We start from the raw sequence: 27222 nt of genomic DNA, 5'->3' as shown, positions 1-27222 counted from the left end.
TGTATACCAAAGGAATTAATATACAATTTGTAATTTTATTTTGTGTTTATTGTACTTTAGTTTTACAAGAAAGGGTTAAGTGAAGTAAACATTCTGGAAATAATTCTGGAAACTGCTTTGTGTGTGTCTGTTAGCTAGCTGTCTTCTTCAGAGTGATGTAGTTGCGAGGACAGAATATGTATCAATATATAATTACTACAACAAATTTGTGAAATACTTATTTACTAATGATTTATAATAATTTCATGAGTTACAAAAACATTTTTAGATGACTTACAACAAATTTTTCATGAACTTAACATCTAACTTCCTCTATATGTACTGTAAGAGAAACGGCTCAGAATCAGAGGAACATGGTACTTCTGTGAAGGGTCAGTGATGGTGAAGACAACCTGAAAAAACAAAACATACAATAATAAATAAAACACTAACAATTGTTATTAGAAAGAGTGTAAAGCAGTGGTTTACAATCCTGGTCCTGGGGACCCACTGATCTGCATATTTTGTTTATCTCCATTATTTAACTCTTATCTGAGTGTGTCAGATAAGAGAAACACACAAAATGTGCAAGGCGGTGGTTCCCTTTCATAGGTTCACTCGACGCCATGTCAAATGCTGATGCTATGGGAACACCCCCAGGTGTTATGATTGTCTGAAGCCTGTATAGAGTCACTGCAATTTATTGGCTGATGGTGCTTACACTGCCCCATGACATATGTCACGTTCGCCTCAAAATGTCATGCTCACCACATCTCACTCAGATTTCACTATTTTCAGGAAGCTGTTTATGTGTTGCCCTTAAGGAAGATTTGCCTCGCATTCTCTTGCCATATTTACGTGCAGTTTTTCCAACTCCTCTCAGTGAATGTGATGAGTTTTTGTAAAGTGTGTGGCTCTGTGTCCTTGGTTTAGTCTTGAAATGGATACACATGACACACGAGGTGTGTACAATGTTTGAGTGTTAAACATGCTCAAGCAGCGCTTTACTGATTGTCTGATTGTCGCCACTGTCATAGTTTAAAACTAAAAGTATTGCGTTCTAGACTAGCTTGGGGTGACAACGAGTTTGAGCATATGGAGGGAGAGCTGACATGTTTTTTCCCTCCACACACTCTCTCCTCGGATCATGTGCATTCGGCAAAAGAACGCTTTTAGAACCCAAGCATTTATTTAAATGATTGCTGATTTGTGTCCTGACCCGGAAACTCATAATACAATCTCTTTTTATCTTTTCTCACGCCAACTCTGAAGTCTTGGCCATTGCTGGCCTCTAAGCCGTGCAGGGTCACCTCCACTTTGGAGCAAGTTTTACATGGCTGCTGGTCAGGCAGGAGCAGCCCTACATACAATAGCAGTACTCCAGGTTTACCAGGCAGATGTCTTAAAAGAACTTGGATGAGGGTTCAGGCTTGAATGCTGAGACAGTTTAGACAGGCTAATGACTTGGTGCTCCATGGCTGCATTACTGCCGCTAGAATATCACCTCTGGCTAAACCTGATTGACATCCGGGAGAAAAATAGGACCTTCCTTTTGAATGCTCCTCTGTCTCAGGAAGGCCTTTTTTGAGATGCTGTCACTACAGCAATCGGCTCCTTTTCAGCATCTTATTCCTTGTAGGGCGCGGGAGTTTGAACAGCCTATGATCACGATCAAGCTCTCTTTAGCGCCTTTGTGTGGAACAGAAGAGGGAGCCATCGGCTTTGGTGCCACCTCGAAAGGATTGGTGCCCCAGGACTCACCCAGTGCCTCTCATTCTCAGGGCCCAAGTAGTAACTCCTGATTGCTTGGCTCATTGACGGAGGCCAAGTCCCCCATTAGAGAGTTGGACCAGCCGCGGAAGCTTTTTCGTGCCTCTCACTGTGGCCTCCTGGGGCCTGTCCAGCCTGTTCCACTGCTCATTGCATCTTGGACAATTCTTGCTCAGACCTCCCCCTGTGAGCATTGCTCCGTGCTCTTTAGCCTTCAGAGCTCGAGAAACCGTCCTAGTGTCTTGTGCACACGGTTACACCATCCATTTTCGATGAGGGTCGGAGGAGTCCTCCCCACATGGTGCTCTCTAGGAAAGCCCTGGCAGGAAATTCTTTCATTTCTGGAGGAGGGGGCCAAAAAATATGTACCTCCTTCCCAGATGGAATCGGGTTTCTACATTCATTATTTTTTTAGTGACCGAAAAAAAATGGTGGTTCAAGTCTGATTCTGAACTTGTGCCAATTAAATCTCACACTCAGGGTGTACAGTTTTAAGATGTTGATGCTGATGTCCATCTTGTCTTAGGTTTGAACTGCAAATTGGTTCATCACTATCAATCTGAAGGATGTGTATTGTAATATTCATATTGTTCAGAGGCACAGAAAGCTTTGGGGACAAACCAGTTTTGGGTCCTTCTATTCGTACTACCGCTGATTCCGCCGACTTTTACAAAGCCCCATTTTAAACCACCTGTAGGATTTGCTCATATTGACCCAATTGCAGGAGTCAGAAGTAGGTCATCTAGAAATGGTCCTCGACCATCTGAGGAGCCTCAGGCTGAGGATAAACCTCCAGAAGAGTGTACTGTTGCTGAACCTTTGGTGGGTTCAGGTCTATCTGCAGAGATAACTGATACCAGTTTGAACTCTAGGGCCCCCTCTACGAGGCAGGTGTATTTATTTCAGTGGCAGCTTTTTGCGTGGTGTACACAGAGCAGGTCGGACCAAGTTCACCTCGCTGTTGTTTCAGTGCTGGAGTTTCGGCTTTAGGCCGTTCCGTTTCGGCTTTAGGGATTTGTCAGTTGTCCTGCAAGGGCAAGGAGTCAGCCCTGCAAGGAGTCAGCCTTGGATGAGCTTCTGACTCTTAAGACGGCATTGCTGTTGGCCTTATCCTCTTTGGAGAGGATTGGGGATCTTCAGGCCTTGTCTGTTAGTCCTTCCTGTTTTTTGGATTTCACTCCAGGTTTATTAAAGGTGTTGTTGAGACCTAGGGTGGGGTATGCCTCTATTATTTTTTAGTGACCAAAAAGAATGGTGGTTCAAGTCTGATTCTGAACTTGTGCCGCTTAAATCTCACACGCAGGGTGTACAGTTCTAAGATGTTGATGCTGAAGTCCATCTTGTCTTAGGTTTGAACTGAAAATTGGTTCATGACTATCAGTCTGAAGGATCAGTAAGGGCTTTAATCCTCTGGGGTCAATGAATGCACCGTCTCGTTCTGTTGAATCTTTCCACATTGCAGCGAAATCGACTTAAACTACTCCGTCAGCAGTTGTTACTGATCGATGCCTCAAGGTCCTTTAGTTCCTTCAGTATACAAAGAGTATATTCCCATGGTTGTCGGTTGTCAGCATGCAATATTAAGTTGTGGCGAGCAGGACGAGGTCGAGGGATGTGAGAGAATGGCACGAGGCCGGTGGCGTGATTGATAATGAGCGACACCTGCACGATGAACCGCACCGGTCTCGTATATCTCATGGAGGAGCGGAAACATAAAGGAGGAGCGACGACATTGAAGATGGAGAGAGACACATACAATCAGGCCTGTTCCTCTCTCCATCTTCACTGTCATCGCTCCTCCTTTATGCTTCCGCTCCTCCGTGAGAGATACTAGACCGGTGCGTCGCGCAGGTGTTGCTCATCATCAATCACGCCACCGGCCTCGCGCCATTCTCACGTCCCTCAACCTCGTCCTGCTCGCCACATACAATAAGACTTTTATTACTGATATATTTTTGATATAACCACACAAATGCCAGGGCAAAACTTCTCCAGGGCCCAAAACTCCCTCAGACTATCTTTTTCCTCTGCTGTCACCAAACAGAGGATGTCTAATTGGGTGAAAGATGCTATCTTTACAGCCTATGAGGTGCGTGGTTTGGCTTTGACTTCTGGTGTTCGTGCTTATTCTAACAGGGCAGGATCTTCTTCTCCAGCTTTGTTTAGGGGTGCTTCCTTGGAGGACTTTTGTGTTGCGGCAGGGTGGGCTTCTTCATATACTTCAATTAGATGTTATGGTCTAGATGTGGGTTTGACTCCAGGCTTCTAGGTTTTATTTGCTTGAGCAAGAGGTTGTTCGCTGGTTTGCAGTCTATCTGGTTTTATGGACGATGAACCGCAGACATAGTTGTATGGCGCTGTGGTATATTTTTCACATAGCGTTAGTTAGCATATGCCATTCTCCTCATCGGCTTGCTTCCTTCATTGGAAATCTGAGTAAGATGACTCAAGCATGTCCTTTTAATGTATGACACATAGGGCGATGCAAGCGCCATCAGCCATTAAATTGGCATGATTCTATATGGGCTTCAGACAATCATCACACCTTGGGGTGTTTCCATAGTATCATCTACTGACACAGTGTCTCGTTCCCTACTCAAGGAACTAAGGTTACATTCTTAACAGAGATGGTCCCCAGGACCAGCATTGAAAACCACTGGTGTAATGTGTCTAAACATTAGCTAAAAATACAGCAAAAAAATGTATATATATATATATATATATATATATATTACTCCAGGTGATTGTTTGAAATAGTACATTTAATTCTCTCATACCTCTACATATGGATAGAAGCACGTCTCCCCCAAGGCATCCCAGTACTTTCCAGTCTCAAAACGCAGTTTATACACACCAGCAATGAAGCTTTCTTTTTTAATCAACCCAGGACACCGTCCATCGTCATTAGTAATCCTATAATTAACACAGTGTTCATTTTCATGACTTTGAGAACATTTTTGAAATATTTTACTTGGTTAGCCAAGACCTCTACATGCTCTTAAATCTGCATGCTATCAATTTGGTTGATAGAAAACTTAAGAGATATCAGTCACTTGAATATTTAACACTGCAATTTATGCATTTTTACCCTGTTATGAGTAAGTTCCACATCGATGAGATGGGGTCTAGGAGATAGAGGATAATGGTCATGTTGGCTCCAGGAACTCCTTGGGCTATATTCAGCACATGAGTTGTGAGGGGGCTTGGCAGGGTAGCGGCCATGTTCATATACTGTGACAGAATGTGATATTAAATTAATGCACAATAAACCAGCTGCTTTTAAACTATAAAGCATTTTTGAAAATGACAGATGATGTGTGGCTTAATGAATGGATTAAGTTGGATATGGATTTGAATGTTGCGCAAACTTCCAAAATATATAAACTGAGTTTGGATATTATCTGTTTTGTTCTCCTTCTGTATCATGACACTGTCCACTTTTTGAATTAATTAATTCATAAATTGATGTGTATGTGCTCTTTTTGTTGTTATTTCTCTGTTTAAAACAGGTCTGACTATTTATTATTTATAATACTGTTTATATTACTCTCCGATTTTGTTATATCTAAATAAATAAATTGTTACAAATATTCAGTTACAGTTTTTTTTTTAACTTTTACTTTAACTCATTTGTTTAATATTAAGACAGATTAACAATTACATTTCTACGAGTGATGTGCATAAATCAATGAGGAACTTCCTTTTTCATAGAGAAATTATAGCAAGTTTGTATTTATACATCTTATTATACAGGATAGCTAGTGTTTTGTTAGTTCCCTTTCATTGTCACTCCGAGTTACGTCGGATGACGACGAATGGGGTTTCGCTTAGAACACCTATCGACTTCGAGTATTACAAAACGAGCCAATGGCAAAGAAATGCCATGGGTCTGCGGAATTTGCATAGCGTATCTCCGCCTTACCTCGTGGGTATAAAAGGAGGACGCCGGCAACAGGCAGATATGTTTTCGCTTCGGAGCCAAGAGTATTTCTTCACTCCACAGTCATCTCTGACTTCGCTCTACGAGACGAGCTTCTCTCTCCGGTGTTGGTGTGACGGCGATCTGCAGCGAGCTCACAGTGCCTGCTGATCTGTGCAGTAATCTGCCAGTGTGTGTGTGTCTCCCTGTGCGCTTCAACATCGCGGCGTTTTTTTCTCTCCTCTCATAAAAGAGCTCGCACGCGGCACGTCTTTTTAAAGACGGCTCGCCCGTGAATTTCTGGTTGCAGCGGACTGGTATCGGACTCTGATGGGCACGAGCGCTGTCTAGTGTGTTTGATCATGCTTGAACAGCGCTCGTGGGTGACTCATGTTCTCGAAAGGGAACGTGATCATCGCGTCATATATAGGTCTAGACTCGGTGAACTCGCAAGAGTGAGAGTCCCCTCATCCACCCCCCGATCTTCGGCTGGTGGCCAGGGTGACCTGAGGGTTACGGTCTGGAACAAGGCGCCGACTATGTGTCCGTGACCCCAGCCCCCCACTTCAATGACGGTGCCCGCTAGTGAACTGCTGATTCCCGCGAGTCTACCCTCTGGTGGCCCGCATGTTTCAGTTGAAGCTACAGAGGAAGATGCCATGTCTGTTGCAGCATCACTAGGTGGGCTTGAGTCTTCTGGAAGTGAGGGCTCGTCACAGCTGCCACCTTCCGGTGTGCATACGGCTGTGCCTGAGTCTGATCCGGAGATGACGGCCATGCTTTCCTGGGACGATTGGTCTTGGGTAAGGCCGCCGACCCTCGTCCGCGGCAAACCCCAATACCTCTCTTTCCGGACGTGCATGATGAGATCTCGAAGTCCTAGAAGACCCCCTTGTCTTCTCAGGACTGCTCGCTGATCTCATCCGCCTTTCCTCTCCTCGATGGGGCCGCTGCCCTTGGGTACACTGGGGTTCCCCCGGCTGAACGCTCTGTTGCGATGCTATGTGTCCTCAGAGTGCTTCTTCTCGGCGCAATCCTAAGCACCCGCCCGTGGCCTGTAGTTTTTCGTCTACGCTTGTGGCGAGATCCTATAGTGCCACGGGACTGGCAGCCGCCTCACTGCATGCCATGGTCATTCTGCTGGTCCACCTGACCCATATTCTCATGGACCTGCACGAGGGCGGGACTGACCCAGGGCTCTTCACTGAGCTGCGCGCCGTCACTACCTTGCTCTCCGAGCGACGAAAGTGGCCGTACGCTCCCTGGGTCAGGTGATGCTCACCATTCTGTGGCTGAACCTGTCTGATGTGCTGGATGTCGCGCGGACCCGTCTGTCTGACATTCCCATATCCCAGGTCGGCCTCTCCGGCGGTGCGGTTGAGGGCTGACCAACAGCTCTCGGCCGCTCATGAGCAGACTGACGTTGATTCTGTCCCGACGGCCCCGCCGTCCGCCCGGGTCCCTCGGTCTGCCCACCGCCGAAGGCGCCCCCCCGCGGCTCCCACCCCGCCCGTTCACTCGGGCCGGCTCTTGGGGCCGCGGGCGGTCCCACAGCCCCTCTCCAGACCCGCCCCCCGCTACACGCCGGGTTAAGCGGCGCTCCTGAGACGGGCTCCTCGGGGATGGAGCAGACTGAGGTTGACTCTGTCCCGACGGCCCCGCCGTCCGCTCAGGTCCCTCGGTCTGCCCACCGCCGTGGGCGCCCCCCCCGCGGCTCCCACCCCGCCCGCTCAGCCGGGCCGGCTCTGGAGGCCGCGGTCGGACGCCAAAACAGTCCTAATCCAGCTCCGCCCCCCGCTACACGCCGGGTTAAGCGGTGCTTTTGGGATGGGCTCCTCAGAGATGGGACTCAGTTCTTTCCAGGAGCTGGTAGCAGGACCACTCCTTTCCCCGCGCGAGGGCCGGGGAAGGATCCTTATTCTCCAAAGAACTGACTCTCCCGTCTCTGAGCACAGAGAGTTCGGACGTCACAGAGCGCCGCCCACATGCCGTGCTCTCCTCGTCCCCCTCTGTCCCGGAGGTGGTTGACACGGCGTACCGTCCACGACCGCTTCGCCCCTGTCCCCCTCTGTCGCCAGACCCTTGACAGACCAGGCCCCCGTGGAACGCTGGTCCTTCCCTGGCCTCCTCTGTCAGGGTGCGGTTTTGACCTTGCCCCCACACCGGGCCGCTATGCCGTCCACGTCTGGGCTGGTCATTCCGCTTCGCTGCACCACCGGGGGGACGTCTGTGGTTCTCGACGCCGCTGGCACAGTTGGGAGCCTGCCTAGAGCTTCCCTTCTGTTCCGCTGGGTCGCGCGAACCATCGGCTCGGCTATGCGATTCATTTCGCACGGTCTCCTCCCCACTTCAGGGGAGTCCGCTCCACTTTGGTCGATGGCTATGCCCTATCATAAGAGCGGAGGTTGCTACCCTACTGGCGAAGGGTGCGATTGAGACTGTCCCTCCAGCCGAAAGGAGGTCCGGGTGTAAAGCCCCTACCTCATTGTCCCGGAGAAGTCTGGTGGGTTACGGCCAATCCTGGTCCGAACCGCTCCCTTCACAGGCTGCCGTTCAAGATGCTCCTGGCCAAACGCACTTCTGAATGTGTGCGGCCACAGGATTGGTTTGCAGCGATCGACCTGAAGGGCGCCTACTTTTATGTCTCCGTTCTCCCTCGACTCAGACCATACCTACGGTTTGCTGTCAGGGCGCGCGCATATCAGTACGCTGTTTTCCCATTCGGGCTAGCCCTGTCTCTTCGCGCCTTCACAAGGTTGTTGAGGCTGCCTTTGTTCCTCCATGGGAACACGGGGTTCGCGTCCTGAACTATCTCGGTGACTGGCTGGTTTAAGCTCACTCCTGAGACCAGGTTTGCGAATACAGGGACCCAGTGCTCCGGCACCTAGCTCGTCTGGGCCTTCGGGTCAACCGGGGAAGGAGTAAACTTTGCCCCGTGCAGAGGAGCTCTTTTCTCGGTATGGACTTGGTCGCCTTCTCCACTCAGCCATTGCTGACTTGCCTGAGACTATCAAGCGCAAGAGTGCGGTTCCACTGAAGTTTCTTCAGAGGCTCCTGGGGCATATGGCATCTGCAGCCACGGTTTGCCGCTTCATATGAGACCGCTTCAGCTTTGGGTCCGCGACCGAGTCCCGAGGTGGGCATGGCAACACGGCACCCTCCGAGTACCAGTTACTCCGACCTGCCGTCAGACCTTCACCCCGTGGTCGAACCTCAGTTTTCTACGGGCCGGAGTGCCCTTGGAACGAGCTTCGCGGCATGTTGTTGTAACGACAGATGCCTCCTCCACGGGCTGGGGTGCCATGTGCAATGGACGTGCTGCCGCGGGCTCCTGGACCGGACCCCGACGCCTCTGGCACGTAAATTGCCTCGAGTTGCTGGCCGTACGTCTTGCTTTGCGCCGCTTCCGGGCCGTGCTCAAGAACCAACACGTACTAGTCCGTTCAGACAATACCGTCACTGTAGCGTACTTCAACCATCAAGGTGGTCTACGCTCCTGCCGTATGTCGCAACTCGCCCGCCACCTCCTCTTATGGAGTCAGAAGCATCTGAGGTCGCTTCATGCCATTTATATCCCCGGAGCCCTGAACTGTGCAGCCGACGAGCTCTCACGGCTTCAGCCCCTCCCGGGAGATTGGCGACTCCATCCCCAGTCGGTTCAGCTGATTTGGGACAAGTTCGGGGACGCACAGATAGATCTGTTTGCCTCCCACGACTCGACCCATTGCGCTCAGTTTTATTCCCTGACCGAGGGCACGCTCGGCACGGATGCTCTGGCGCACAGCTGGCCGCAGGGCCGCAAGTATGCGTTTCCCCCGGTGAGCCTTCTTGCGCAGACCTTGCGCAAGGTCAGGGAGGACGCGGAGCAGGTCATTCTGGTCGCGCCGTACTGGCCCGCCCAGACCTGGTTCTCCGAACTAGTACTCCTCGCGACAGCACCTCCCTGGCCGATCCCTCTGAGGAAGAACCTTCTTCCTCAGGGACGGGGCCACCTATGGCACCCTCGTCCCGATTTCTGGAACCTCCACGTGTGGCTCCTCGATGGGACGAGGCAGGTTTGAGTACCCTACCACCAGCGGTGGTGGCTACCATCACTTCCGCTAGGGCGTCGTCCACGTGACACGTCTATGCGTTGAAGTGGAACCTCTTCGTCAGCTGGTGCTCTTCTCACCGAGAAGACCCCCGGAGATGCTCGATCAGCTTTGTGCCTTCCTTCCTTCAACAGGGGCTGGAGCGAAGGCTGTCTCCCTCCACCCTGAAGGTCTACGTTGCCGCTATTGCCGCACACCATGACCACATCGAAGGTAAGTCGGTGGGGAAGCACGACCTGGTTATCAGGTTCCTGAGAGGAGCGAGGAGACTAAATCCCCTCCTCTCGTTCCCTCTTCGGACCTCTCAGTGGTTCTAACTGCCCTGATGAGTGCTCCATTTGAGCCCCTGCAATCAGTCGAGCTTAAATTCCTGTCTATGAAGACAGCGCTCCTGGTTGCACTGGCCTCCATCAAGAGGGGACCTAGGACCTCAGACCAGCTCTTCGTCTGTTTTGGTGGGAAGCTGAAGGGAAAGGCTCTCTCCAAGCAAGGGTTGTCTCACTGGATAGTGGACGCCATTGCTTTGGCATACCAGCAGCAAGGTCGACCGTGCCCCCTTGGTGTGACTGCCCACTCCACCCGGAGTGTGGCATCCTCTTGGGCTCTAGCGCATGGCGCCTCGCTAACAGACATCTGCAGAGCTGCAGGCTGGGCGAAACCTCACATTCGCCAGATTCTACAATCTCCGAGTGGAGCCAGTGTCCTCTCATGTACTCGCTTCAACCAGCTAGTACTGGACCCGCTCAGGTGTCTTCGCTTGCTCGCCATTCCACTCCACGGACTGGATACGTGCGATATTCTCCTCAGGTGAGCTTCCCCGAAAGCCCTGAGCTCCTCCAGCACTCCTGACGTCGGCGCCAGTGTCTATTGCCTGCGTGTCGGCTAGGTGCCTCCCGTGTGCATGGTCCCTCCTCTGAGCAACCCCCACATGTGTATTCCACTGTAAGCCTCTTTGAGCATGGGTCTTTCCCTTGGCAAGCCACCTTGCCACCCCTGGGGTTGAAATATTCCACCTGCGGCTGGACACCCCAGTGTTCTCCACATGTCTACTTCGGGTCATATGTGTATTCTCTAAGTCCCCCCCTCTGGGTTGGCAGTAATTGCATATTTCCCCTAAACTTTGGGATATGCTCCCCAGTGTAACTTGGTATTCCTGTGCTAAATAGGAGTCCTTCGTCCGTGCCAGTCTCACGACAGGGATCTCAGATTTACGCAGGACACTGGAAGACAGCTGAGAAGGTGGCGTGATTAGACTGGTAACCCCATTCGTCGTCATCCGACGTAACTCGGAGTGACAACGAAAGGGAACGTCTCGGTTACATATGTAATCCTCGTTCCCTGAGTAGGGAACGGAGACGTTACGTCTTCCTGCCACTTTCCGCTGTACCGCGGGGATCGCCTGAGCTCAGTCTTGGCTCCTCAGCGAAGAAACATATCTGCCTGTTGCCGGCGTCCTCCTTTTATACCTACGAGGTAAGGCGGAGATACGCTATGCAAATTCCGCAGACCCATGGCATTTCTTTGCCATTGGCTCGTTTTGTAATACTCGAAGTCGATAAGTGTTCTAAGCGAAATCCCATTCGTCGTCATCCGACGTAACGTCTCCGTTCCCTACTCAGGGAACGAGGGTTACATACGTAACCGAGACGTTTCTTCTAGTCTGTGCTTGTGGAGAGCTTGTTCTGTTATTACTGGCTACGTAAATCTTTTCAAAACTCTTTAGTAAGGCTGAATGATCTTCAAATATAAATCACAGTGTGGATACAAACAGATAGACAGAATGATTTATACTATTGTGGCAAGGGGGGCGTGGTTCAGCGAGGTCTGTGACAGGAGAGAGGATCAAGAGACAGGTGTGGTGTGAGTGAGTTAAGTGTGAATGACAAACACCTGTGTCTCGTTTCAGTAATTGGTGTGGGGAGACCGATAAAAGCCATGAGGAAATGAGATGCGGGGAGAGAAAGACCAGTGGAGACCTGTGGGTGATCGGACAATAGCTCAACTCAACTCAACTCAACTTTATTTATAGAGCACTTTCAAAACCACAAGTGGAACCAAAGTGCTGTACAGAAGGTATAAAAGAAAAAAAAGTAAAAACAAAGACATAAAAACAATGCAAACATATGACATAAAAACTTACAAAGCATTGTCAAATGCTAAAGAGAACAAGTAAGTTTTAAGCGCACTCTGAAAAGCACCCAATGAAGGACAAGTTTTTACAGACAGAAGAAGGTCATTCCAGAGCCTAGGAGCTGCAACAGAGAATGCCCGATCACCTTTACATTTCAAACGGGATCGCGGAACCATGAGAAGCAATTGGTCATTAGAGCGCAGAGATCTACTTGATTGACAGCGGCTGATTAAATCAGTAACATACTCAGGTGCTAGGCCATGCAGAGACTTAAAAACATACAACAAAGCTTTGTATTGAATTCTGTATCGTATGGGTAACCAATGTAATTTAATTAAAACCGGAGTAATGTGCTCTCTCTTCTTAGTGCCCGTTAAAAGTCTGGCAGCTGAGTTCTGAACGAGCTGCAAGCGGAAGAGAGAAGCCTGACTCACACCCAGATACAATACATTACAATAATCCAAAAGGGATGACACAAAGGCAAGAACAACCTTCTCCATATCTTCTCCTAACCTAACCCTCAAAAGAGCAGATTCTGTACTATGACCAGCTCTAAAACCTGACTGGAATCTATCTGCGATGTTATTCCTCATTAAAAAGTCATTAAGCTGTGCATGCACAATTTTTTCCAGTATCTTCGAAATAAAAGGCAATTTTGAAATCGGACGAAAACTACTCATGTCAAAGGGGTCTAAGCCGTTTCTTTTTAGCAGGGGCTGAATAACCGCATGCTTAAAACTAACCGGAACAACACCAGATGACAAACTAGTATTCATAATAGACAGAATACTTGGGCCAATTGAATCAAGTACCTTCTTAAACAGAGAAGAAGGGAGCACATCACCAGGAGACCTGGTGGGCTTCATATGAGCAGTTATATCATTAAGCTGCTGCAAAGAAACAGGCATAAAACAGGTTAATTGGTTCGTAGGGTCAACATGAGCAATACAATCATTGACAACAGATGAAATCTGAGATCTAATTCCATCAACTTTACCAATAGAAAAGTTTAAGAACTCTTCACACATCTTAGCAGAAGGAGTGAATGAAGGAGTAGCGGTAGGATGAAGAACAGCATTTATAGTCGAGAAAAGTACTCTAGAATTATTACAGTTTCTGGAGTTGATATCAGAAAAATAATTTGATCTAGCCAATTTAACAGCTCTTTGATATTCGTTCAAATGGTTCTTCAAAATCTCATAAGAGACTTGTAATTTATCTTTGACCCATTTGCGTTCAGCCCTCCGACACTCCTGCCTAAGAGCGCTGGTAGTACTGTTCAACCAGGGCTGTCATTTGACTTTTTTTCGCCTGACTTTGACAGGAGCCACCACATCTAAAATCTCTAAACAAGAAGAATTAAACTGATCGACCAACTCTTCCAAACCCATACAGGGAGAGTGTGACTCGATCAAGGAAAAAAAAAAAAGAGAAAAAAAAAGAGACATTAAAAGCAGCTGAAAAACTACTAGCTGTGCATGGATTGAGTATGCGAGATGAAACCGAGGCAGAAGCAATATTACTCGGCGCGACACAAGGAAAGTTAGAACTTAAAATTACAGTCTTATGGTCCGAAAAAACAGTATCGACAATCTTGACGCTATCAACAGAGAATCCCTTAGATAATACAAGGTCAAGCGTATGACCACGTTCATGAGTTGGACCCAAAACGCGTTGCAAAAAATCAAATGACTCTGTTAAATTTAAAAATTCTTTGACCAGGGGCTTTGAAGGGCAGCACACATGTATATTAAAATCCCCTAAAATTAGAATATTGTCAAAAGAAGGGACAATACCAGATAAAAGTTCAGAGAACTCTTGTATAAAATCCCCATGAAAATTTGGGGGTCTATAAATCAAAACACATAACACAGATTTAAAAGAATTCAGCGTAATTAGCTGAGATTCAAAAGTGCAAAAGGATGCAGAAGGTGAAAGTCTACACTTAAACTTGTCTTTTAAAACAACTGCAAGACCCCCGCCCCGGCCAACAGACCTAGGGGTACTAAAAAAACTGCAACCAGGAGGAGAAAGTTCAGAGAGGGAAGTCATCTCACCAGCCTTCAGCCAAGTCTCAGTGACAAATAAAAAATCAATTTCGTGAGAAAGAAAAAGATCGTTCAAAATAAAGGTCTTATTTGCCAGAGATCTCGCGTTAATCAACGCCATTGTCACTGGAGTGGGAGTGGTATCGGAAGAGGATTGCAGAGAGGAATCATAAAATGTTACCGGACTCCCGTTTTGTAGTAGAGAGCGAAGATTCCGATGATTAACTCCTCGATCTGCAGACTGCCGCCTTACGTACACCATCCGTGAAAACTGAGGCATCAACGCCGAAGACGGGAAGACAGGCACAATGTATGAACATCTCAGGTTCACGACCACGGCCTCCGCCATCGAAGAAGCAGGTCCGATGACTGGAAACTTCCCGATCTTCTTCGATCTCACAAGGACTCCAGAACGCTTCCCACGCCTCCTTCGCCGTTTCCTCCACATGCACAGACATCCCGGCAGGTAACACATGTTCCTCAATGCGACTGGCACATAATGCGAGTGCAGATGCCAATCATCTCTGGGATCGCAAAATAAACAATCAGACACAGCCGATCGAATATTTAATAGCGTCATGCGATCATATACCAGAGGGGAGCAAACAGAGCGCGTGATAAAACAAACAAGAAACATTACAAATAAAAGAGACAAGGACAGACTGTGGCAAGCCGGCAAACATCCTGGCGCCATCTTGTCGTCAACCAACAATACACTCTACTATCTGCAAGTAGATATCTGCAGTGGAGACCTGTGGGTGATCGGACAATAGCTGAGAACAGCGGAAAGAGTGAAAGAGAACGCCGAGCTGAGTTACAGCTGATTCTAGTGGATTGAGTTCGATTACATAGCGCTGTGTGCGAGACCTTGATTTTGGTCTGTTTTTTTTGTTTTTCAATAAACACCTGCAGTCTCCCCAAGCCGACCCCGTTCTCTTCCTTCCCTGAATCTTGAACATTGTTACACTGGTGCCGAAACCCGGGAAGGAAGATGGAAGCCGCTGCCAGCATGTAATCGCCGTCAGCGTCGCCGCTTGCAGATGTGGTTTCATCCCTCGCGGTCCTCCACCAAGATCAGCACCGGGCCTTGATGGAAATGCAGAACGATCTGGAGCTTCGGTTCCAGGTGCTCGTACAGGGCTAACAAGAGGATTGCGAGAGGTTCCGGAGCTGGATGGACCGGGAGGTTCGGACAGAAACCGCCGCCACCGGTCAAGCTCCCCCACCTGCCACTGAATAAAATGGGTTCACAGGACGATCCGGATATGTTCCTGGACCTTTTTGAAAAGTCAGCAAAGGCAGGTGGGTGGCCAAGAGAGCAATGGCCGGTGCGCCTTATCCCACTGCTGTCCGGGGAGGTGCAAGCGCCGACCCAACAACTGCCGGTCCAGAACCTCCTGGTCTTCGACGACATCAAAAGAGCCATTCTACAGCGGGTCGGCCGGAGCCCAGAGCGACACCGCCAGTCGTTCCGTTCGCTGGATTTGGGCGAGAGTGGCCGACCCTTCGTGATGGCTCAACAGCTCCGGGGCTCCTGCCGCAAGTGGCTGCTGGCTGAGGGAAGCAACATCGGGAAGATCATCGACCGCGTGGTACTGGAGCAGTTCATCGCCTGTCTGCCCAGGAAGACGGCGGAATGGGTCCAGTGCCACCAACCGACATCGCTGGACTTGGCTATTCAGCTGGCGGAGGACCAGCTGTTGGCGTGCTCCAGGGTCAGCAAAACTTTACCAACAATCTCTCTCCTCCTCTTTTTCTTCCTCTTCCCCTCTCCTACCTCTAGTTCTTCCCCTCGACCTGTTCCCCTCCCTAGGTCCCGTCCTCCCGGATCGTTCCGTGGCCCACCTCTGGACCTGCGCTGACAGCGCTGGACCTGTCAGGGGGCCCGTGACCACAGCCCAGGGGCACGGGGTTTGCCGCCGCTGGGGCTGACACGACTCCTCTTCCTCCGCTCTCCCCACACCAATCACTTACCCCACTTTCTGCCACTAGGGCGGCCTGGGCTGGCCTGCTGGCGTTGCGGGGACCCGGACCATTTTATAGACATGGCTCGATTCTTTCGGAGATAAAGTCCTTGTATTGCTTCCTACTTCCGAGTTCCAAATTACTCGCGAAGTGGCAAGGGCCCTTTAAGGTCACACAGCGAGTCAGGGATCTCAATAATGAGGTACTTCAAACGGATAGGAACGGGGCATGTCAAATTTACCACCTCAACCTGAGGCCAGAGACGAATATTAAAATTCCACCTCTCGCGCTGGCTCAGGGAGGAGATCATCTTTCGCCATCCCAGATTACTGACGTAGCCAGGTTGCAGGCAGAATTTGACGACGTGTTCTCACCCCTACCTGGTCGAACAAATCTCATTCAGCACCATATTGAGACCGAGCCAGGCGTGGTGGTGCGCAGCCGGCCGTATAGGTTACCTGAACACAAAAAAAGTGGTTCAGTCTAAATTAGAGGCGACGCTTGAGATGGGGGAATTAGAAGAATCCCACAGTAATTGGGCGAGCCCGATAGTCTTAGTACCTAAAACGGACGGCTGGTTTGTGTGTGGATTATCACAAAGTTAATGCTGTGTCGAAGTTCGACGCATATCCAATGCCGCGGATTGACGAACTGCTTGATCAGCTCGGCACTGCTCGCTTTTATTCGACACTGGACTTAACTAAAGGGTATTGGCAGATCCCCTTATCGCCTCTATCTAAAGAAAAGACAGCCTTTACAGCGTCGTTCGGATTACACCAATTCGTTACGCTTCCGTTTGGGTTGTTCGGGGCTCCAGCCACGTTCAAGCGTCTCATGGACAGGATTCTCCGGCCACATGTTGCATATGCCGCTGCCTATCTGGATGACATAGGTGTGTAGAGGTCAGGTATCTGGGGTTCCACTTGGGTCACGGGCAGGTGCGTCCCCAAATTGATAAAACAGCAGCCGTTGGAACGTCCCGAGACCCAAGACCAAAAGGGAGGTGAGACAGTTCCTGGCGGGATATTATAGAAGGTTTGTGCCTAATTATTCGGACCTCGCCAGCCCGCTGACTGATCTCACTAAAAAGGAATCACCAGATCCGGTTTAGTGGACGGAGCAGTGTCAGCAGGCTTTCACTCAAGTAAAGGCTGCTCTATTGGTGGGCCACTCTTACAGGCTCCTGATTTTTCTCTCCCTTTCTTGTTGCAGACTGACGCGTCAGACAGGGGGCTGTGAGCAGTCCTGTCCCAGGAGATGGAGGGAGAGGAGCGGCCAGTGCTGTACATAGTCATAAGCTCTTTAAGAGAGAGACTAAGTACAGCACCATTGAGAAGGAATGTTTAGCCATCAGATGGGCCGTCCTCACCCTCCGGTATTATCTCCTGGGGTGGGAATTCACCCTCTGTTCGGGACACGCGCCGCTCCACGGCTCCTCGGCCTGAGTCAGGCGGTGGGTGTATGTGGCAAGGGGGGCGTCGTTCAGCGAGGTCTGTGACAGGAGAGAGGATCGGGAGACAGGTGCGGCGTGAGTGGGTTAAGTGTAAAAGACAAACTCCTGTGTCTTGTTTCAGTAATTTGCATGGGGAGACAGATAAAAGCCACTAGGAAATGAGATGCGGGGAGAGAGAAACCAGTGGAGACCTGTGGGTGATCGGACAATAGCTGAGAACAGCGGAAAAAGTGAAAGAGAACGCCGAGAGCGTAAAGCGCGAGGAACGACTTGAGTGACACCTGATTCTAGTGGATTGAGTTCGATCATATAGCGCTGTGTGTCCGACCTTGATTTTGGTCTGTTTATTTTTGTTTTTCAATAAACACCCGCAGTCTCCCCAAGCTGACCCTGTCCTCTTCCTTCCCTGAATCTTGAACATTGTTACAACTATAATTATTTATTATTACTATATTTATAACTATACTATATATAATTATTTATAATGATTAAAATTGTCAGCAAACCTGGTTTTATCTGAGTGTGTCAGATAGATGACATTTTCCTGGTGTCATTCACTGATCTACTATTCAGGTATATTAAATCATCTGTTATGCTGGACCATAAACATTGTGTCAGGTTCATAATATTACCACATATTTGCCATGACGGACAGTTTTTACCCACAGAGTTAACACACAATTACATTCCCTGTCAATTCAGAAGCAGAAGCTTCTTGTTTTGAAGAAGATTCATCTTTTGTAATTCATAAATTACGCTACTATAAAACACACACACACACATATATATATATATATATATATATATATATATATATATATATATATATATATATATTCTGGTAAGATCCGGACATTAAAGCACTTTGATTAAAAACTGTAAAAAGCTGTTGCTTAAGAAATTCTTTCGTAATTCATTCTTTCTCATAAGGCAGTAGAATTACTGGTTGATTAAGAGACACAAAGAAATAGTCTTACCTTATCTGTCGACACAATATGACCCCTGATATGTTGAAGTCTGTTCATCTGAAGTGTGTCTTGTGTTTTTGCACACCGCTTTAAAATGAATATACACTGCAATGTGGAACAATGTATAGAGCAGAGACAAAAGCAGAGGGGGTGTAGTGTGATGAGATCACAAATGAGCCAGCACTTAGCCCATGTGTGGGCTATCTTGTGACAAGAAAGTTGAACCAATTAATTCGATACAGATTCCTCAACAGAGCACAAATGCTTGTTTTATTTCAGAGTTTGAGAGATGGACTGTGTGCATGAAGAGATGTGCAAACATATAAGCCATTGACCTCTGGGTAATTTACCTTGCATTGATAACTTGGTGCAAAGTGCAATGAATGTTTCCAAAATTAACATTACTGTAAGGAGCTTTATAAATGTATATACATATTTAAAAAGGCTTCTTATACACTAGTTGAAACATTTGAGTGATATGATTTGCAGATATTCTTCAGACATGGAAAAAAGGCTATAGATGTGCAAAATAAAAGTTTATGCAGCAATATTTTTGATTAATCTGTTCAGAGGTATTCTCCTTTCTTCCGTCACTCAATATGGGTCAGGAATGTCCGATTAATCTGGGGATAATAGCTACTCATTCTGCTGGAAAATATTGAAACTATGGAAAACTGTAGTGGACTTCGTCTCACACCACAAAGAAATTCCCCAACACCACTGGCTTTGTTGTTTATTAAAGACAGGACAGGAATTGAAGGGATAGTTCACCCAAAAATGATTTTTTTTTTACTCACCCTGAAGTCATCCTAGGTGTATATGACATTCTACTTTCAGACGAATACAATCAGAGTTATATTAAAAGATGTCCAAGCCTTATAATGGGAGTCAATGGGTATATTTTTTTGGAAGTCCATCAAAGCCTATCAATTTGTGATAAAAAGCTTGAAACTGTCAGTGTTCTGTCACTTCTGTCTAGTCTATTTCTTGGTTTTGTGACAGAGCCCTGACATTCCTGTTTTGTCTTGTCTGTGTGCCTTGTTTCATGTGCTTTCATGTCATGTTTTGTCTTGTGCTGTGAAAAACACAACCTGCGTGCTTTCATGTTGTTATGTTTTGTGTGAACACGTGTCTTATGAGTGTTCTCGCTGGCTTGTACATGTCTCGGTTTGTGTTAGCACATTGCTTGTGATTTGTTTTACTGGCCATGTGCTTGTGTTTTTTTCATATTTGGTGTGAGCACATGGGTTGTCATGTATGTTTCCTTGTGCCATGTGCACTTCTGTCGATTGTCTAGCCTCTCCCATCTTGTTACCTGATTATTGATTAATTTGCCCTACCTGTCCCCCCTCTTTTGTTTGCTTCCCTATTTATTCTCCTTGTGTTTTCAGTCCTGTGCTGGTTTGTCATCTAAGACACCCTCATGTTTCTTGCCAAGTCCAGTCTGTAAAGTCTTGCTACCTGTCTTGTTTTCCCCCACTGGGTAGTTTTTGTTATAATTTGAGTCCTCTTGAGTCCTCGCTACTTCCACCTACCCAAACCCAGACAGAACAAACCAGCCAACTGAGGGCTGGTGGTCCTCAGCCAGCCGGTGGTCCAGGAGGACCAGACTTCGGCGGTCCCAAGCTGGGTGGTCCGGGAGGACCCAACTTCGGTGGTCCCAAGTTTGGTGGTCCGGGAGGACCTGACTTCGGGGGTCCCAAATCCGGTCCGGAGGACCCGACTGCGGTGCTCATTAGCCCGGTGGTCCCAGAGTTGCCCACTCTCCCTGTCATGGCCACAGAGGCTTTCCCTGCCAGCCCTGCCTTGGCCAAGAGGGCTGTGTTTGCCTTTTATGTTTTGGCTGTCCTGCGTGCCTGGAAGATGCACAGGGTTACTTCTGACTCGGGACCAGTCTGCCACCCAGAGCCCACGGTCGTTCCAGAGCACCCCACGTTGTCCCACAGCAGCCCGCTGTCGGCACAGAATCTGTCCCAGAGCCCGCTGCCAGTCCGGAGGCCATCACTGAGCTAAACGCTCTCCCTGATACGGCCATGGAGGCCATTGAAGCCACTCTCTCCTGCTATGCCTTTGCCCTTCTGTGTGTCTGGGCCACACACACATCCCTCCTAGCTTCCTCAGATAAAGCCCTGAAGTCTCCAGAGTTAGCCACAATCACAGAGGCTGTCCCAGAGCCGTCTGCTCTCTCGGCCACAGTGACTGTCCCAGAGTTTGCTGCTGTCCCAGAGAACTGTCTGCCTTGTGTCCACCGCATTGGCCGTGCTTCCCTTGGAGCAGTAATCCTTGTGGGGTTCCCCTTCCTCACTTTAATCCCTGTCTTGACCAAGTATGACCAGCGTCCGGTGATGGCTCCATCTCCTGTCCCGAGTCAAGTGAGGGCCCCAGTCAAGACCCACCCCGGCCTCTTACCAGGGATCCTGACCTGCCTGATCCACCCTGGCCCTCAGCCGGGACACCTGAACCGCTGGAGTCCGCCTGGTCTGTCCCTACGGCACCGCCCTTGCCTTCTGCTGGGACTCCTGATCTGCTGGAGCCTGCCTGGTCTGTCCACCCAGCACCGCCCTGGCCCTCTGCTGGGACTCCTGATCCGCTGGAGCCTGCCTGGTCTGTCCCTCCGGTCCCGCCCTGGCCCTCTGCTGGTACTCCAGACCCGCCTGAGCCTCCCTGGCTCCCCTCCCTCCCTTACCTCTTTGTCTCTGTTTGATCTTCCTGTCTTGTGTTGTCTGTTGGTGAGTTGTCATGTTCCTGTCTTGTTTTTTGGTGTTGCTCCTTAGGGATGACAGATGGCTTGTGATTTGTTTCACTGGCCATATGCTTGTGTTTTTGTCATGTTTGGTGTGAGCACATGGCTTGTCATGTATGTTTCATTGTGCCATGTGTTTCATTTGCCCCACCTGTCCTCCCTTGTTACCCTCTTTTGTTTGCTTCCCTATTTATTAGGGCCCAAGCCTTGAAAAGGCAAAGGCCCTATTGTTTTCCTTAGGATTATTTATTATTAGGGCACAAGCCTTGAAAAGGCGAAGGCCCTATTGTTTTCCTTAGGATTATTTATTATTATTATTATTATTATTATTATTATTATTATTATTTTACTACCTTTTGGGCACTTTTGGGGGCCTTAACGTGCTCAAAAACTCTTGAAACTTTGCACACAGGTCAGAACCCGCGGCCATCAGGGCCGGACGGAAGATGGTACCAGGCGTGGCAGGGGGGCTCGACAGCGCCCCCTGGAACGGGATTCAAAAACATGTCCATATATCAAACACGCTTGCATGAATTAATATGAAAGTCGGTACACATATAGATCTCATCGTTTCATATATCCTTCGTACTCTTACTTTTTACGCCAGCCCAACAGGAAGTCGGCTATTATGGGTTGTTTGGAAACTCATGCTCAGGAATTTGAAACACTTCTCCTAGGGAATTCACCCGATCGTCACCAAACTCGGTGTGCATGAAGTCAAGACATTGAGGATGGAAAATTGCCAGGGGATTTTTGATATCTCGAACGGTTTGGCTGTGGCGAGGAAACAAATTTAAGGCGAATAATGGAAACAGGAAGTGTGTTATAATTTCTGCATACATTGACTGATCTTAATGAAACTTCAGCAGTGTGTTCGCTGTAAGAGGCCGATCAGATGGATGTGACTATAGTGATTCAAAGTTATAGCGCCACCAACTGGCAGCAGGAAGTGTGTCACTTTCAAAATGCTTTTAAATCACCCTCTTATTTTTCCCCGATTTGCTTAAAACTTTATGTGTATAATGTAAACACACGGCAGATGTAAACATGTGAAAGGATTATTGATATCTTAGATACTGTTGCCGTGGTAACGCATCAAACTTTAAGATTCTTTTTTGATGCTTTTGAGACTCTTAGCATACTTGAAATTGCATGAAACTCGACAGTAACATCACATTTATTAGCCAGTAGACATGTGCAAAGTTTCAGAAACGGGTGTCGTGCAGGGGCTCAGTAGCGCCACCTTTTGACAAAAGAGGGGGAGTTAGGTCTATACTTTTATCTACAATCTTAAAACTCTGTATGTATATTGTTCATATCGAGCTGGACAACTTTCTAATTTACAGATATTAGCTCAGACCAAGTGGAAGTCAGATATTTTGGTTTGAATGTGGATGTTTTGGAGAATTTTCTCTTCCTCTCTCTCTGACCCTACGTCTCTCCGTGTGTTTGGGGGGAGGGGGATTTGTCTGCTGAGTGAGAGTGCTTTAATTTTTGTTTTTCAAGGTTTTAGGGCCCTTAACGTGTTCGAAAACTCTTGAAACTTTGCACACAGGTCAGAACCTGCGGCCATCAGGGCCGGGCTGAAGATGGTACCCGGGCGTGGCAGGGGGGCTCGACAGCGCCCCCTGGAATGTGATTCGAACACTTGTCCATATATCAAACATGCTTGCATGTAATAATATGAAACTCGGTACATATTTAGATCTCATCGGGCCGAACAACTTTCGTGCTCTAAGTTTAACGACAGCTCTACAGGAAGTCAGCTATTATGGGTTGTTTGGAAAATGCATGCTTTTATTTTTTATATACTTCTCCTAGAGAATTAATCCAAACACCACGAAACTCGGTCAGCATGAAGTCAAGACATTGAGGAAGCTTAATTGCGGACGGATTTTTGATATCTCGAACGGTTTGGCCATGGCGAGCAAATGAATTTATGACTAAAAAAGGACACATAAAGTGTGTTATAACTTAGATAATTTTACCTACAGTTACAAAACCTGGCGTGTATATTGTTCTCGTCAAGCCGAACAACTTTCTAATTTACAGTTATTAGCTCTGACCAACATGAAGTCAGATATTTTGGTTTGAATGTGGATTCTGAGCATTATCTCTCCCTCTCTCTGACAGAGAGAGTGTTCCCTGCCATTCTCTGTGTGTGTGTGTGTGTGTGTGTGTGTGTGTGTGTGTGTGTGTGTGTGTGTGTGTGTCTGTGTAGGGAGGGTGAGAAAGAAAGGGGGGGTCTCTTCCAGTGATAGTTTAAACACAAAATTATAAATAGGGCTATACTGCCCTCTTGTGTCCAAAATTATATTTATATATAAATATATTATGTATGTGACTGAGGATGTTGTGTTTTATAGCGAGTGTACACAAATAAGTAAACAGTTTGCAGTCTGAATGTCCTGTATGAAAAAAATGACGGAGTATGTTTCCACTGTTCACAAACACACACAGTTCGATCGCGCCCGCGCCTCTCTCTCTCACACGCGCACACACACACACAGTTCGATCGCGCCCGCGCTTCTCTCTCTCTCTCTCTCTCTCTCTCACACACACACACACACACACAGTTCGATCGCGCCCGCGCCTCTCTCTCTCACACGCACACTCACATGCACACACACAGTTCAATCGCGCACGTACGCCTCTCTCTCTGTGACTGAGGATGTTGGTTTTATAGCGAGTGTACACAAATATAAGTTAACAGTTTGCAGCACAATCACACACAGTTCCATCGCCGCGCCCGCGCCTCTTTCTCTCACACGCGCACACACACAGTTCGATCGCGCCCGCGTTCTCTCTCTCTCTCTCTCTCTCTCTCTCTCTCTCTCTCTCTCTCTCTCTCTCTCTCTCTCTCTCTCTCTCTCTCTCACACACACACACACACACACACACAGTTCGATCGCGCCCGCGCCTCTCTCTCTCACACACACACACTCACACGCACACACACAGTTCGATCGCGCCCGCGCCTCTTTTCTCACACGCACTAACACACAGTTCGATCGCGCACGCCTCTCTCTCTGTGACTGAGGATGTTGTGTTTTATAGCGAGTGTACACAAATATAAGTAAACAGTTTGCAGTCTGAATGATGTCCTGTATGAAAAAAATGACGGAGTATGTTTCCACTGTTCACACACACACATAGTTCGATCACGCCCGCGCCTCTCTCTCTCACACGCGCGCACACACACACACACACACACACACACACAGTTCGATCGCGCCCGCGCTTCTCTCTCTCTCTCTCTCTCTCACACACACACACACACACACAGTTTGATGACGCGAGCCTCTCTCTTAAGCTGGAGTGTGTGTGTGCGCGCGAGAGAGGCGCGCTGCCGCGATAGAACTTTGTGTGTGTGTGTGAGAGGGAGAGAGAGAGAGAGAGAGAGAGAGAGAGTGAGAGAGAGAGAGAGAGAGAGAGAGAGAGAGAGAGAGAGAGAGAGAGAGAGAGAGAGGCGCTTAAATCATTTTATACGGAAATCAATTATTTATAATTCAGATGAGAATAAAGTTAGGGGTTAATTAAAATTATAAGGAACATTTATTTTTTCTGTTCTGAATATCATTAAAACAGAAAAGGCAGAGACAACATAATGATGAATAATCTTAAGATATTATATCGTATGCTATGTGTTGTGAATACACCCACACCCAACGGTGGCTTACAATTTGTGATTTTCTCCTTCAGTGATTCTGCTTGTTAACATCAGGTGTCGTCAATAGTGGTCAATCATCACTCAATCAATCACTTAATTATCTCATTAACTTTAACACTATTGAGTGTTAATTTAACACTCATTTTAACACTTTAACACTCTTGAGTCTGGAGCCAAATAAACTCTTAGGAAAGTTGATTTAACACTGAAGTTTTTGCTGTGTGAGTTCATGGGTGGAATAAAAATATGGCAGGACTTTTACTTTCTGACCCCTGGACTTTCCACCTCTGCTTGATGGTAGGGACTTGAGACTTGACTTACTCCCATCTCTGGCTCACGCATACTTTGTGGTTGATATGTGCCCTCGATGCGAACTTTTGCAGAGCCCACACTGATGCAAGTGTAACCCCCCTTCACCCAGGTCCCACTCGACCCGCTCCGAGCGGGCCTCGAACCCGGGTCTCCGGCATGAGAGTCAGGCGCTCTAACAAGGAGGCTAAAGACTGCAGCCACTAGCATCTGTCGTCAGACTACTAACTCGCCTCCGTTACACAAGCTCTACAGCACACTTCTTTTCAACAGTCAAAGCGGGGTTACGTTTTTGCACGTCGTGCACAATAACCCTAAAGGCACCGGGGTGGCGGTGTCAGCGGCTTCTTTATATATATATATAGCGCCACCTTTTGACAAAAGAGGGGGAGTTAGGTCTATACTTTTATCTACAATCTTAAAACTCAGTATGTATATTGTTCATATCGAGCTGGACAACTTTCTAATTCACAGTTATTAGCTCAGACCAACTAATATATATATAAATATAAATATATATAAATATAGCTGGGAGCAGCGATGAAGGGTCAAGGCTGGCGGCACCGCCACCCCGGTGCGTTTAGGTAAAGGCACCAGGGTGGCGGTGCCACCGGTTTGGGCCCGCAATCGCTGCTCGCAGCTATATTGATTATTATTATTATTATTATTATTTTACTACCTTTTGGGCACTTTTGGGGCCCTTAACGTGCTCGAAAACTCTTGAAACTTTGCACACGGGTCAGAACCCGCGGCCATCAGGGCCGGGCTGAAGCTGGTACTCGGGCGTGGCAGGGGGGCTCGACAGCGCCCCCTGGAAGTGGTAAAAAATCTTGGTCCATAAATCAAAAACGCTTGCATGTAATAATATGAAACTCGGTACACATATAGATCTCATTGGTTCATATATCCTTTGTACTTTTACTTTTTACGCCAGCCCAACAGGAAGTCGGCTATTATGGGTTATTTGGAAACTCATGCTCAGGAATTTGAAACACTTCTCCTAGGGAATTCACCCGATCGTCACCAAACTCGGTGTGCATGAAGTCAGGACATTGAGGATGAAAAATTGCCAGGGGATTTTTGATATCTCGAACGGTTTGGCTGTGGGAGGAAACGAATTTATGGCGAATAATGGAAACAGGAAGTGTGTAATAACTTCTGCATACATTGACTGATCTTGATGAAACTTCAGCACATCACATTTATTAGCCAGTAGACATGTGCAAAGTTTCAGAAACGGGCGTGGTGCAGGGGCTCAGTAGCGCCACCTTTTGACAAAAGAGGGGGAGTATCTACAATCTTAAAAGTCAGTATTTTCCGAAGAGCAAGATAGTAATTTGAATTTTTTTGAAAATTTACCTCAAATAACTAAAAATGCAAATGAGGAAATTAGTAAAATTTTGAGTTTAGTTGAGCTTGAAAATGCCCTTAAAAAAATGGGAAATGGAAAAGCACCAGGCATTGATAGCATTACAATTGAATTTTATAAATCTTTTTGGTTAGAAATGGGTCCAGAATTAGTAACAGTTTTTAATGAGAGTCTGGCAAATGGACAACTGCCTAGAAGCTGCCGGAGAGCAATTATTACTTTATTGCCTAAAAAAGGAGATTTAAACGACATCAAAAATTGGAGACCAGTAATTTTATTATGTAACGACTACAAAATATTGTCTAAAGCTTTGGCAATCAGATTGGGGGAAGTCATTGGATCGATTGTTCATCCAGATCAGTCGTACTGCGTACCAGGAAGGAGAATCTTTGATAATGTTTCTTTCATCAGAGATATTTTTGACTGTGGAAAAATCTTTGACTTAGATTTTGGTATGATATCAATCGATCAAGAGAAGGCTTTCGACAGAGTCGAGCATATTTATTTATGGAGTGTTTTAAAAGCTTTTGGTTTTAGTTCAGAGTTTATTGAAATGATTAAAATTATGTATTGTGGCGTTGAGAGTATATTAAAGATTAATGGTGACTTATGCTCTCCGTTCAGTGTGTACAGGGGTGTCAGACAAGGCTGTGCGCTGTCAGGCATGTTATACACTTTAGCCATAGAACCCCTGTTAAATAAACTAAGATCTGATGTGTGTGGACTGTGTATGCCAAAATGTGCTAATGTTTTTAAGTTATCAGCATACGCCGATGATGTCATTGTCATAATCAGTGAACCAAATGA

General features: G+C 47.5%; 1 protein-coding gene across 1 annotated transcript; it reads right to left on the bottom strand.

Moving 5' to 3' along the window:
- Positions 1 to 33: 33 nt before the first annotated feature.
- uraha (urate (5-hydroxyiso-) hydrolase a) lies at positions 34 to 21507 on the bottom strand. The gene is made up of 4 exons (XM_077248119.1): positions 18334 to 21507; positions 4838 to 4980; positions 4527 to 4662; positions 34 to 392 (listed from the first exon to the last, which is right to left on the bottom strand). Exons 1-4 carry the CDS (start codon positions 18379 to 18381, stop codon positions 303 to 305), a joined length of 417 nt encoding a protein of 138 aa, XP_077104234.1. The 5' UTR covers positions 18382 to 21507; the 3' UTR covers positions 34 to 302.
- Positions 21508 to 27222: the final 5715 nt, after the last annotated feature.

This window comes from Siphateles boraxobius, unplaced genomic scaffold (genome assembly GCF_051911475.1).
Source record: "Siphateles boraxobius isolate OS27281-9 unplaced genomic scaffold, OSU_SipBor_1 30, whole genome shotgun sequence".
NCBI lineage: Eukaryota > Metazoa > Chordata > Actinopteri > Cypriniformes > Leuciscidae > Siphateles > Siphateles boraxobius.
This window is presented reverse-complemented; position numbering and strand designations above follow the sequence as displayed.

Coding starts and splice junctions, on each gene's coding strand:
- uraha (XM_077248119.1), bottom strand. CDS start 18,381: ATGAACAGACTTCAACATATCAGGGGTCATATTGTGTCGACAGATAAG. Junction 4,981..18,333: donor ATATTGTGTCGACAGATAAG/GTAAGACTATTT, acceptor ATTCTGTCACAG/TATATGAACATGGCCGCTAC. Junction 393..4,526: donor GCTTCTATCCATATGTAGAG/GTATGAGAGAAT, acceptor TTGTTTTTTCAG/GTTGTCTTCACCATCACTGA.